The 13072-nt window shown below is 50.6% G+C and overlaps 1 protein-coding gene across 3 annotated transcripts in view; it reads left to right on the forward strand.

Annotated features, from left to right (window-relative positions):
• LOC116849943 overlaps positions 1-13072 on the forward strand; it is a 336196-nt gene that overhangs the window by 304287 nt on the left and 18837 nt on the right. For all 3 annotated transcript variants that reach the window (XM_032827638.1, XM_032827637.1, XM_032827636.1), the window contains exon 4: positions 5304-6028. In XM_032827638.1, the coding sequence (XP_032683529.1) occupies positions 5304-6028 (725 nt within the window). The remainder of the gene's footprint in view (positions 1-5303; positions 6029-13072) is intronic.

The following is a 13072-nucleotide window of genomic DNA, read 5'->3' on the forward strand; positions in this document are numbered from 1 at the left end:
TCTCTCTCTCTCTCTCTCTCTCTCTCTCTCTCTCTCTCTCTCTCTCGCAAATTAGAGATTATCGATTCTCGACGCCGCACTGAGAGAAAGAAGTGGTTTGATCTACTTGAAATTATAGTTATTTTGGTAACCAAACCACATATTTCTTACAGTAAAATAATAGCAATGACATATAAAATTACCATCACCAACACTGCAGTAGAATTTAATAAAAAAATATTTTTCCTCCGACCGTAATTTATAGGAATTATTTCTCTGTATGTGATTGCAGTTACAGACACCAGAGCATTTTCTTCTCAATGCGCTGAAACTCACGTGAATCCGCGCTTTAATTGATGATTCCGTTTAAAGCCGAGGTGCGAGAGCGACATCGTCGTGGTTATCGCGCGATCTTAGAAATACGCTTGGCTCGAGCAGCGATAAAGAGAGGAGACAAGGAAACAGAAGGTGGAGAGAGAGAGAGAGATCGTTTCTGCAATTAACAAGGCGTATTTTGTGAGGAAAAATGAGGCGCAATCGCGTTCGTGTCGTCCGCGGCTTAGGACGCAACCTAATTACCGTCGTTTAATTGCGACTCATTATTCCCAGTCCGGGCGATCTGGTCGCGCGATCTTTAATTCTAAACGAAGGCGGGCCGCCCCCTCGCTCGTTCGCCGGCATCGCCGGCAGGGCCGACATTTAGGTGGCGAGATCGTCATCGCCGTTTAATTAAATCGAAAAACCGGATAGTCATTAATGACAAGTGGCGCCCAATCGCGATGACTCCATGATTTTTATTGATCCCACGCTGGGCCCCGCCGCGAGGGTCGGGACCGCTCGCGGGGGCCCCTGAGGGTCTCTTCCTCCCTTCCCCTCTCTTTCCCTCCTTCTCACTCTCTCTCTCTCTCTCTCTTTCTCTTTCTTTCTCTTTCTACCGCGCTTTCTGTGGCACCTACAACGACAATCACGCTGGCAAAGGCCGATGGTCCCGCACGAAACACACCGCCCCCTCAATGTTATCGGCCGCACGAAAAGGAATCACGTAATGGATCCGGGGCCGCGACGACTTTCCCATCGACACGACAATGAGAGATTATCTGTCGGTCCCCGAATCCTTCGTCCCGAGAGAAAGGACCGTTGCCGAGCTATTATTGATCCTCGATCGTCTGGAACACCTTATAATAAACCCCTCTGATCGAGACAGACTCGAAATTGTAATGAAGCTTTTGCACGGAGAGAATTCTGTAGCCGAGGAATGCAGTAATTGACTGTTCTTTCGTTTCATGCGTGCTGTCATATGTCAGGAATGTGCTGTTAAAAAAATGTGCTACACTGAAAGAAAAAATATCTAAAAAATAAAAAATACTCGATGTGGATACTCTAATTAACATATTTACTTATGTAAAATATTCTTCAAATAAGGGTATATACACTTTCTTAAAACCTTAACTTTTTATGAAAACAACTGTTTATTCCATTCAAATAAAAGAATTTAGATTTAAGCAAATATGTTATTGATACCCACTGAATAAATGTTTTTTTTTATTTTTTAGATATTTTTAGATATTTTTTTCTCACACAACGTATACTTCTAACAAAATTTACCGTGATCCTTAGCAAGGCAGAAATCTGACAGTCTATTCCTATGTGCATTACTAGAGAAAGTAAAATTTAACAAACTTTCTATGGGGAAAAACGAAAACTATAATATTCTTCCCGTGTAGCAGAACGAAAAAATGACGAATGAAACGAATCGCCACGCAATCTTCCGGTTTACGTTGCGCGAATCGACCCACTTTGAGACAATGCGTTCACTGCAAAGCTGCAAATTATTTATATTTTTCTTCACATTTCCCTATCTAATTCTCTATCCAACTTGACCGTCGTCCCAGCTCAACCGTTGTCTCAAGACAGACAGACAAACAGACGGACGTGAGGTTTCTCTTAGAGGCTGGTCGCGTTTCCGTGACTGAGAACGAACGAGTTACCGATCGCTAATCCGTACCCCAGCGCAGCCCTGGCCGATTCCGATCGTAAAGAACTCGCGCGTACGATCGCGAAATCTCCGTTGGGAAAAATCGGCCGCGTTACTCCAGTCTCTTATCGCACAGCTCGTATATATCGTCCAACGGCACGGCGACGGACACTTTCGATCGTCCGGCCGTCTGTCTGTCCGTCCGTCCAGCAAGTGCGCCGCGGTGAGCTCAGGTTGATGGCGAGAGACAGATAGGAAAGGAGCATTAACGCGCACACGTTTCGATTAACGTTTTCGTCGTATGCGAAACACCGCCGCCGTGCGGCGATACGATCTGCCGAGTCCGCGCTAAGTCTGCGGACTATAAGGAGGTCCATAAACTTTCGTGTCCCGAGATAGTAATCGTCAGGTGCGAAAAGCGTGACGGTTCTGGAGGGAAAGCGTCCGTTCGCGCGGCCGCTGGTCCCTACGGATGGGTGTTCCCCACTAGAGGGCGACGACGAGTCATGTCGAGCGTGTGTGTGTGTGTGTGTGTGTGTGTGTGTGTGTGTGTGTGTGTGTGTTTGTGTGACTCCTACATACACAAAGTGCCGTCGACGCGTCCGACGATTTCATGTCCAAGAAAGCGTCGATATGCTTTTTGCGCGGCGCGGGACGTAGCGCGCGATTGCCGACTGCGATTATTATCAACGCGATGTACGGACGATGATTCGCTTTTGCTTCATCAACGCCCGTCTATAAGCCACAAAACGCAATTCGCGAACGCGGATAACGTGTCACCCGTAGACCGAATGAACGTCACGCGGCTGACATCCTTGGTGAAAATGATGTCTATGACATTCTACCCGAGCTCTACCCGTACTTAAGTCATATTTTATAAGTTTATATATCCGCAAATCTATCAAATTTATTCGACAGACATTCTGAATCCTAGTAAAGAATGAGGAGAGAATAAATCCAGCATTTCAATCAAGAACATTAAAATAAGAGAAAAATTTGATTTGCTTACTATACATGGAGTCGAATCAACTTTTACTTTGATAAACTTTTATAATGTTCTCGTAAAGAGAATAAATTCTTCTTTTGAGTATATAATAATATATGAACCTCTGTCAAATTTGTGTTGGACATATTCCAAGACCATTTTGCCAAGAAAATATATTCTTTGTTCAAAATAAACGTTAAAAGAAGGAAAATAAATTAATCGCTTTTCTTAGCAGTAAAATCGTATTTTTTCTGCGTAGAAACATCGTAAAGTAATTGAAAAGAATTTATGTGAGAAAACACTATATTCTCTCCGTGTAGTCAAAATTACGTTAAAATTATATTTTATTCTATAACATGCTTCGTGTATATAGCTATACTATACTGACACTTTGTAATGCAAACTACTATGAAAATATTGAAATTGATGATCTGCCGAATATATGATACAAAAAGTACTTATTATAATAATTTTGTAACAAAAAGTCAGGTGTATTGTAGTGAAAGATAAAAAATGTAATATTTTTAAGTGGAATATTTATAAGATAATTTCGTTCATAGTTTCTGCCCGATTCAACATTATGAAATGTTGTGACTTTTACCGCAATTTGCGAGTTGTATTTCGCGTCTCATGTAAATGGGTCTTCAGGGAACGATGCGCGCTCGAGGTAACAATAAATCTCCCGCCTTATCGATTCTCGACGATTAACGATACGCGTCGATTTGTCATACGTTTATCCGGCGCTCATTACGCGCGCTCTATCGGTCTGTCGGATCTCTCGCGCCGCGCTAACGCACAGGGTGCGGTTATTAATTCCTGACGAAAGAAGGGTGGGTGGCGAGACGGGCGCGAACAAGCGACGAGAGCGTAACTGATATAAAATACGCCGCGGCGCTCGTGAGCGTGCAAGTTCATTCTTTCGATAGCCGATGCAGAGGCCGATCGCCGATAAACGAGCGGATCGCGATGTAATAGTTTGGTTGGAAGCGCCCGATGATTATTGCGCGAATTTTCGTATGCCGTCCCCTCCGCCCCTCTTACGCTATCGCGCGCGTGTTGTCGAAATCGAGCAACGTCGTGCTCGTCGAAGTCGCTCTTGAACAGGTAACTTCCAAGTCGCACGGACACGTGATGTTCAATTAATCATCGCGCCGTCCTCCGGTTACCGCGACCGGGTACTGATTTCGTGTACCTTGTGCATCGAGACGATGCCTGTGACCGCTCTCTCGCCTCCTTCGCAATACTAACTTTCTCCCGGAATATATCAAAGTGTAACTCGAATCGAATCACACGAAACTGCGAGCGCAAAGTAGCTTGCTCGAGTTTCACGTCTGTTATCATTCAACCGATGTGAGGCTCGCCACGATGATTCCGCGAACATGAGAACACCGGCCCGAAGGAGTTCAACATCATCGTACATCGCGATGTTGTCGCGTCGTATTCTCCGATTCCCACCTGTTCCGAGAGAGCGGCCCCGGAGTATCCCGGAGCGCGCCAACGAAATCGAACGGCCGAGATCGTGTCGGCGGGATACCTATTCCGGATGCTGTTCGCGCCAGTAGCGCACGGACGGTCCTCGTACGAATGCGTCGAGGTCGACGACGACGAGGACGACCACGGCGGCGGCGGCGGCAGCAGCAGGTTGATGGATGCCGGAGTCTCATGAGAAAATCCGAGTGGAGGGGATCCGCCGCGCGACTCGTCGTGGTCGTCCTCGTATATAGCTGGTGTATAGTGGTGGCACAGCTCTCTAGTGGCGGCGGCGGCGGCGGCGGAGGCGCCAGCGGTTGTAGTAGTAAACGGCTATACTAGTAGTAGTAGGAATGACGCCGGAGGTGCTAGTAGTAGGGTCGACCGGGAGTGGGGCCGGTAGGTCCGGTCGCGGGAACAGGTGGGGATAAGTAAGTACCTTCGGTGCCACGGCGACCCTAGGTTGCCTCGACGATACCGGAGACAGAGGCCGAGAGAGACAGAGAGAGAGAGAGAGAAGGAGAGAGATAGAATAACAGAGGGACGGAGGGGGGCCACGCGAGTCTGCTCGAGGGGACGACCGAGCGACGGTGCGAGCGAGAGGAAGGCAGAGAAAGAGCGAAATTGAACGACGGTCCACCGCGAGAAAGAGAGACACGAGAGACGCGACGGAGAAAGACGAGCGTGTGCGGGGGTGGGAGTACCCGGAGCTTGGAGGACACTGGTGGGGCGCGGCAGAGGGTGGGATGGAGACACTGGTAGGAGAGGAAAGGGGGACACAGAGAGGACGTTTGTCCACGTTCACCCACCTACACACACGCTCGCACGCGCGCGTGCACTACCGGCAAGAAGACTACATTTGACCTCTCTCTTTTCCACTTGCCTGTGTTCCAGCGTTGGCGCGACTGTCAAGTATCCACCAGCAGCAGCAGCAGCAGCAGCAGCAACAACAGCAGCAGCAACAGCAGCAGCAGCAGCAGGCTCAACAACAGAGGCTCGGTGGTGGTGGTGGTGGAAGTGGTGGTCCTGGTGGCGGGGATGTCGTCTCCGGCCCTCGTCCCACTGGTAGGGAGGACAAAAGCGTCGTAGGGAGGGTAAAACACTCGGTATCGGCGACGTCGGCCACGACAACGACGACGACGACGACGACGACGGCAGCGGCAACGACGACGACGGTGCCCGCGGCCGGTAGTGGAGGAGGAGGGGGTGTCGACGGAGGTGGAGGTGGTGGCGGCGTCGGCGGCGGCAACGGCGGCGGCGGCGGCGGCGGCGGCGGTAGTAGTGGTGGTGGTGGTGGTGGTAGTGGCAGTGACAGTGGTAGTAGTGGCGGCGGTAACGCTGGTGGGGATCGTAACGGAGGCGGTAGTGGTGGTGGTTTCGCCGGTGGTGGTGGCGAAGTCGCGGAGAAGGAGGAGAGGCCACCGGCTTCAGAGACTGTCGAGCCGACGGCCGCGTTTGACGTCGCATCCCTCGTACTCTACGGCTCGCGCGCACTGCCGATACGCCTTAAGATCTTGCTCGATCAGTTGTTCAACCAGTTGCCCCCCGCGCAAGTGACACGTCTCTTAGCTGCCTTCGGCTGGACCCACGAGGATTACACGCGAGGATACATACTGCAGGTGAGTCGACACGTCGAATTCGCTCGTTCCGCGGAGTCCTCTCTGTCCGCCGCTTCTTCGCGCGCTCTCCACGGAGCGAGCGGAGACAGAGCCGTTGTTCCCTGCGCGCCGAGGGGTACGTGAACGCAACCGTGAATTCGCGCCGTGTGCACCACGTGACGACGAGGACGGCGACGGTGACACCGGGACTCTGACGCACGCGACGACTCACTGACATTTCGCGCGCGCGATGATCAGCTGCGATCCGCGAAGCGAGGTCTGGTGCGTAACGAGCTCGCGATCGTTCACGGTTATGACTTTTGGATTAACTCCAGGTGACAGCGACGGTGCGACCGCGAGAGATGATTATTATTTCACTGACACCTTCGAGGCGAGTAGGTGTCACACGCGCCTTTGGCAAGCGCGACAACTTCTCGCGATCCGACCGGCTCGATGACGCGCGGCAGATCTCCGAGCGAGCGCGAGTCGTGACCTTTTCAGTTGTCGTCACCAAGTGTCGTCTGAGCCGTCTCCCTTGCGACGTCTTTGGCCACGAGTGATATTTCATACACACGCGCGCGCGCGGTGTAAGATCGATTCTCGCCGATAAAACGACGCATCAGCGAACACCTCGAGTCCGCTGTGTTAAAGGAGCAAGATCGCGAGGAGGAGTCGCGTGATGAATGGTGACAACCGAGGCGAACGACGACGAACGCGACGCCAAGACAGTGAGAACGCAGTTGAACGGCGTTGAAGTGCGTCAAAAGTGCATCGTATGTAAGTGTGAGTGTGTTGCAAGCGACGCGTTGCAGCGGACGATCGAGATACCGGACCGGAGTGAGGTACCTGCGTACAGTAACATGTAAATCCAAACGGGAATACTGTCGGGCGCTCATCCACAACGTCGAGGAGGAGATCACGGCGAGAAAGACGAGAAGATTCGCGTAGTGAAAGATCGGCCTAGAGGAGGAGATGATTCGGAGCGACTAACCGCGCCGGATCGGATCGACAGAGTGGTCGGTCCCTCGCTCGAAGAAGGAAGGAAGAAGTGAAACGGGAGAGTCCACGAACCGAACGAAGAACTAACCGAAAATAACGGATGTGATGCTCTAATGGATTCGGGGTGCTGCTCGTAATTTCAAGACGATCGCGTGTAAAGCCATCACGTTCATGCGACGCACACTGACATGGACGTCGCGACTTTCACAGTCGCGCATAAAAATGTTGTTGCGCGCACATAAACGGCAACATTTCACACGTATGTTCTGTGTACGCGTGTACCACTGTGCCCCAACTCTGGAGAGGCGTTCGCACGTCGAGAGATTGCCACCTCTGAGATTCGGCGTTGCTCCTTTTCGACGGGGAACGCTTGTTTCGTGCGTGCATCGACAGACCGAACAACACGAGGACTCGCAATCCACCGCTTCCTCACGCCTATGACGTTTCGGATGTAAGCGGAGCTACTCTCGTCGCCGATCTCGCGGGTGACCGGCACTTCCTCGACTCGAGCGACGACGAATCGGACCCATGGACTGTCTTTTTAATCGACGGTGCGCGTCGATCGATCAGTGACAATCAGGGACTCTTGAGCCGCCGGTGCGGCAACCCTTCAGCAGTGCCGTCAGGATAGGATTGTTGTCGCCGTTGAAAATGGTGCGGTTCGTTCGGACACGAGACTCGTCGTCGTGAGCGGCGAGTTTGGCGAGACGAGGCCTCTCTCGCGGAGCGCGTCGTCGAGATATCGTCCTAGAAACTCCGGCCGGCAAAAAACTGCAAATACCGCTGCCGCGTTAATTGAGACGGACTCTTAATAGACGTAGGCGACGCTGAGTACAAATCGCCGCGGCCGCAATCCGTAATCGCGCCGCGGCCGTTTAAAACGCAATCTGCGAGTGAAAACGGTAACGACGCTCGGATATCACGAGAGCCCGCAAATCGGGACACGATCTGCCCGCGATAACGATCGCAGCCGATCTCCACGCGATGGGATCTCTATCGGGACGATTACCTGTAATTTGTGCACTCCACACAGAAGGCATTTGCCTCTCGCGCGCACGGCGACACGCGTAGCGTTTCGCGGTCGAATGATGACTAAAACAGAGAGATGACACTCCGCGACGAGTGGACAAAGCGACGCATCCTTATACCGCGGATCATTATCGTGCCACACGAGAGATAATCGCCCCCTGGTACACTTTTGCGTCTCGCAAAAAGGCCCGTTTCATCACGACGCGCCACGTCGCGCACGGAACGTAACTCGCGAGCGACAGCTCGCGAAGACGAGACGCTCCGGCTCAAACCGCAGCCTCTCTGTCTCTCTATCTATCTACGACACGCTCTCTACGACGATAATTACTGCGGTCTCGATGACGCGTCGAGGTGATCGCGGAAAAGAGGACTTTTTGCAGCGACAACAACTCGACTCCGCCGCGGTCTCACGAGGGATCCCGCGGATCTCGCGTGTCACACAACGCGAGGCACCCTCCTCTCTCAGCCTTGGACGCCCCGAAAACGAATGAGCGCACGTTAGGAAACTGGGTGTATCCGTGTAAACTGAATTGCGTCGATGTCGGCGTGAAATTAAAACGTACGGCAAACCGGTTTCTCTCTCTCTCCTCTCTCTCTCTCTCTCTCTCTCTCTCTCTGTCTGTCAGACGTTGGCGCGATGCGCTTATCCGTTGCAAACGGCTCCGCAAAGGCGTGGATAAGTGTACGCGTTGGAATTTAATCGGGGTAAATTTCGGTCGCTGGCGAAGGGTGAGGTATCGGGGGAGGGACGAGCAGAACGAGAAGGGCGACAGCTCTCGGGCGAGAGAGCGCACGCGATTCGCGGAGAACCTTGGAGGTTTCTCCCGAAAGGTGGATTGTGTCGTGTTGAGGAGAAATACAGTCGAGTGACACGTGCGGACACTCGTACGCGTGCACGCCTTCGTCGGTCGCTCCGTTCGCTTCTCGGTGTCGCGCACGTCGTCCGGCAAATTCCAGCCGAGATTTCAGTTCGTTAGAGCTCGCGTGACGATACACTTCGAAAGTCTATTAGCTTCTTCGCACTTCTTCGCTGGTACTCAGAGCCCGTTTGTGTACTTGTCGCTTTTGTACAGGCGTCTCGTCGGACGGGGACACGCGATTATCCGGAATTCGTTCGTAATGGCTATGTCGAAACAGCGTTCTCGAGTGGCACACAGCGAGCCCCGGTCGCTGGCGAGCTGTGTGTATCGTCTCTTTGACGAAACGGCTTTGTCGAGCGCTACCGGGAATGACGTAGGTCCAAGTCGCACTTGTGCGACACAGGATCGAATTAACACGCTGGTTCTAACGCGGGGAGTGTTCCTCCAAGTGCTCCTTTCGGCTACTGTCAAATTAATGTGGCATTGTTTGACAGCCGCGACGGGCAAGCTGGGCTGGGCTGCGAGTCCCGGCAATTTTTCACGCGTCGCGTCGAAATATCTATTGTTCCGGTCGAATAATTTTTCACAATCGATATATATATATGTACACATATATACAAAGTGTTTCCAAAAAACCATTTATATGGTAGATAGTATACACCATACTGAGTAAAAAAAACCTTAGTAAACATAGGTCGAAAGCTCAACCGTTTCTGAGATATAAACATTTTTGTATGTTAGCATGAATGACTTAAGTTTATACGTGTCGTATGCGATGTTTACCTCAATGTTTATAAACCGCGTTCTGTATGTCCTCATTCAATTTCCGTACATGCTTCATAACAGAAAATTTCACTGGCAATCAGTCAGGTGTCATCAACCGGTGATTGCGGATCTTATTTGGTGATTACAGTTATAAGTCTAAAAATGATAACGTATTACTCTAATCAAGAAATTCACGGTTCTGTGAAAAGAAGATGCCAAGCATGTATAGAAATGGAGGAAGACATGTGAAACACCTTCTGTAAAGCTAAGTCATTCATGATGCTAACATGCAAAAATATTTATATCTCAGAAATGGTTGAGCTTTCGATCTATGTTCACTAAAGTTTTTTACTAAGTATGGTGTATACTATCTACCATATAAATGGTTTTTTGGAAACACCCTGTATATATATTTGTGTACATGTATGACTGTAATAATTAGTGCAATTGAGAATAATCATGGCATCGTGAAAACGAGCGCATCAGCGTGAGTCATTCACACAGATGATTGAAATTTATCGATGTCGCGATACCTTGTCTACTCTCGATACATTTCTCGCGCACAGACTCGACGGAGTTTTCACCCCGCACAGTAATCTGGCGACGATACCGGGGACACGCTTGCGTGCCGTCGCAGTCGTCGTGTGTACAGTCATGCCGTCGGAATATCGATCAGTTGTACGATTCCGCAGGCTCTTATTAGGAGAATCACGACTGCCGCCGAGTCGTCGCGGAACACGATCCGAGTCCCGACGACCTACGACAGCGATCCGCAGAAGAGTCGAGAGGCGTATCCGCGGCCGCGAGCAAGCGCGCTGCTTTACGGCTCATTGTGGAAACGCGAGAGAGCATCGCCGCGCGATCCGTCGGGAATTAAGAGCTCGTGCGGCGCGAATTTGCATCCTCTCTTTACCACATCTGGCGGACTTTTTGCGGTCGAGCGCTACTTTACGGCTCGTTACCGGAGTGTCTTCCCCTCCGGAGCGGCGACGGCGAGTCTCCACCACGAATCACGATCTATCGCGCGAGTGTCACGTCGCGGGGATCCCGCGATCTCTACGTGAAACCGCGACTTTTCCACGCCGCGCTCCGGATTTGCATCTCGGCGCGCGAGTTATTCGTGGCCGCTCTGTGTGCGCGCGGCTCTCCAGCGGGACTTTCGGAATCTATGTCGCAAAAGTGTTGTCTAGCCGGGAGTAGGCTCGCGCGCGCGCTATCGGCATCTTCGTCACGAGTCGCAGAACTCCCCAATCACGATCCATAACACAGAAGCGTCGCTCCGGAGCGGCGATCGCCGGATTCGCCTCCAGGCATGCGAATCATTCGCGGCGGTCCAGCGCGGTCTCGCGTCACCGTACAGAGATAGACCATCTCTCTCCTTTCTCTGTCTCTCTCTCTATCTCTCTTTCTCCCGGACTGTGCCGAATCGCGATACACAGCGCAACAATGTCGCACGACCCGACGAGAGTTTGACTAACGGAGCTTACAAGTGGAATCGCGGAATACTTTTCCCGAATCACGATCGAGTGACGGCTAGAAGAGATGACGCTTTCGCGAGTGACGAGATTTCGCGCCACACAAATGAATTCGACTCGAAAACACGTTGCTTCGCGGGAACGACCCGTGCGAGCGCACCGAGAGCTGAGCTCGTTCCGGATTTGCATCTCCTGCTCGCCAGCGAAGTTTTCGCGGTCGAGGGCCGTTTTATGACTCGCTACGTCGGAATGTCTTCTACGAGGCAGCAACACGCTCGACCGGACCGCCGTCGCCTTCGTCTTCGTCGTCATCTCCTCCGTCATGGCGCGAACGTGGAAACGGTAAATCACGGCTTGGCGCGCGAGGGAGATCAAGCCGGGAGAACGCGCGTTTCTGCAGGCCAATTTCGCACGTTGCAGCCGCGCTGCAACGGAAGCGGTTGCAGCGACCTGGTCGCAACGGGCGGAATCAAGTGGGATTTCACCGGGGGCCGGCCGCCGGCTGCCGTCGACTCCGCAGCTTTACGACACGGATACCGCGATGGAGGAAGAGGCGACTTAGGAACGCGAAACCGCCTCCTTGCGCCGTGGCAGCGCGAGATTTACGAGCGAGCTGTGCGCGAGTCGCCGCCGCCAGTCGAGAGGATCCGCGTCCTGACGATGCCCGATCACCGCGCGCGCTGCCCGGGAAGTGCACTTGACCTCGCGTGAAAACACGACGACGCGAGCGCAGTCGAAAGGGCGTATGGAAAAAGCAACTCCCGTTAGGGTAATTGAATTTTCTGCTACTTGGGGACCAGACAAAAAACTCGCTTGTACTTTCCAAGAGATAGATTTACACCTTGGTAGAAAAACAAAAAACAGAAAGTCACGCAAAATCCAATCAGAACTTGCGCTAATAGAAAAGCAGAAACTGTTGACTACCTGACCACCAGTGCGAGTTTTTATTTACTTCTGTTCTTTTGTATTTTGCTTTTCTGTTAAGATATGAATTCTCCTTAAATCTCGTGGAGTGAGATTTCACTCGCAAAGCAGAGTGACGGTCGAATCACTCGAATTCGAGTTATCTTTTGCTCCTATGGAGTGAATTTTCCACTCTGAATCGTTGAGTGAATATTTTCACTGAAAACTGAAGAGTGAATCTGATGCGTTGCACAGTCAGAGGAACATATTCACTCTAATCGATTGAAACATTCGCCCGTATAGAGTCAGAATCCACTCTAATCTTGAGCGGAACATTCACTCTTGCGATTACAAGTGGCAGTATTTTCACTATCCCCTTGAGTGAAAATACCGCCACTTTTCACTCCAGAAAATTTAGAGAACTGAACGATGATTCCTGTAGGAGATTTCTACTCATCGGTCAATCACTCTGAGTTATCTCAACTGAGTTTCAATGCAGCTGAACGTTCAGACGAATGTTTTCGGTCACAGCAACAGAAATGTAATTTCTCTTGTCAGCGGGGTTTTCATCTGATCCCCGAATTCAGTTACCCGAACTGAATTTTTCCTGTGCAAGAGGCTCGACGGAGACTGTAATTTAATGAGGACGTTATATGAAGAAAATATAAAACGATAAATATATGAAAAGTATCTTTGATTTCGTGAACAAATCGTTATTTGGTGTAATGTATCGCGGATGTAATCGGAGTCTGCATGGAGAAAATATTGTGGTAAAAATTGCAGCAAAATTTTTGTCATCGTGGAGCATACAGAATCAAAATGACTATATAACTTAAAAATATCATGTTTGACTATTTTTACAACAAAATTATTGTAATGTTTGAATGTTTTTTATATCATGTATATTTGGTAGATCGTCGAATTTACTGCTTCTGTAGTAATTTGTACTTTCTGTAGTAATTTCAGTACAATTGTGTAGGAAATGTAAAAAGAAATGTAATTTTAACATAATTTTTACTGTAATATCTCCTCCG

Source organism: Odontomachus brunneus, unplaced genomic scaffold (assembly GCF_010583005.1).
Source record: "Odontomachus brunneus isolate Ranch 3 - 2012 unplaced genomic scaffold, Obru_v1 Obru_scaffold_129, whole genome shotgun sequence".
Taxonomy (NCBI): domain Eukaryota; kingdom Metazoa; phylum Arthropoda; class Insecta; order Hymenoptera; family Formicidae; genus Odontomachus; species Odontomachus brunneus.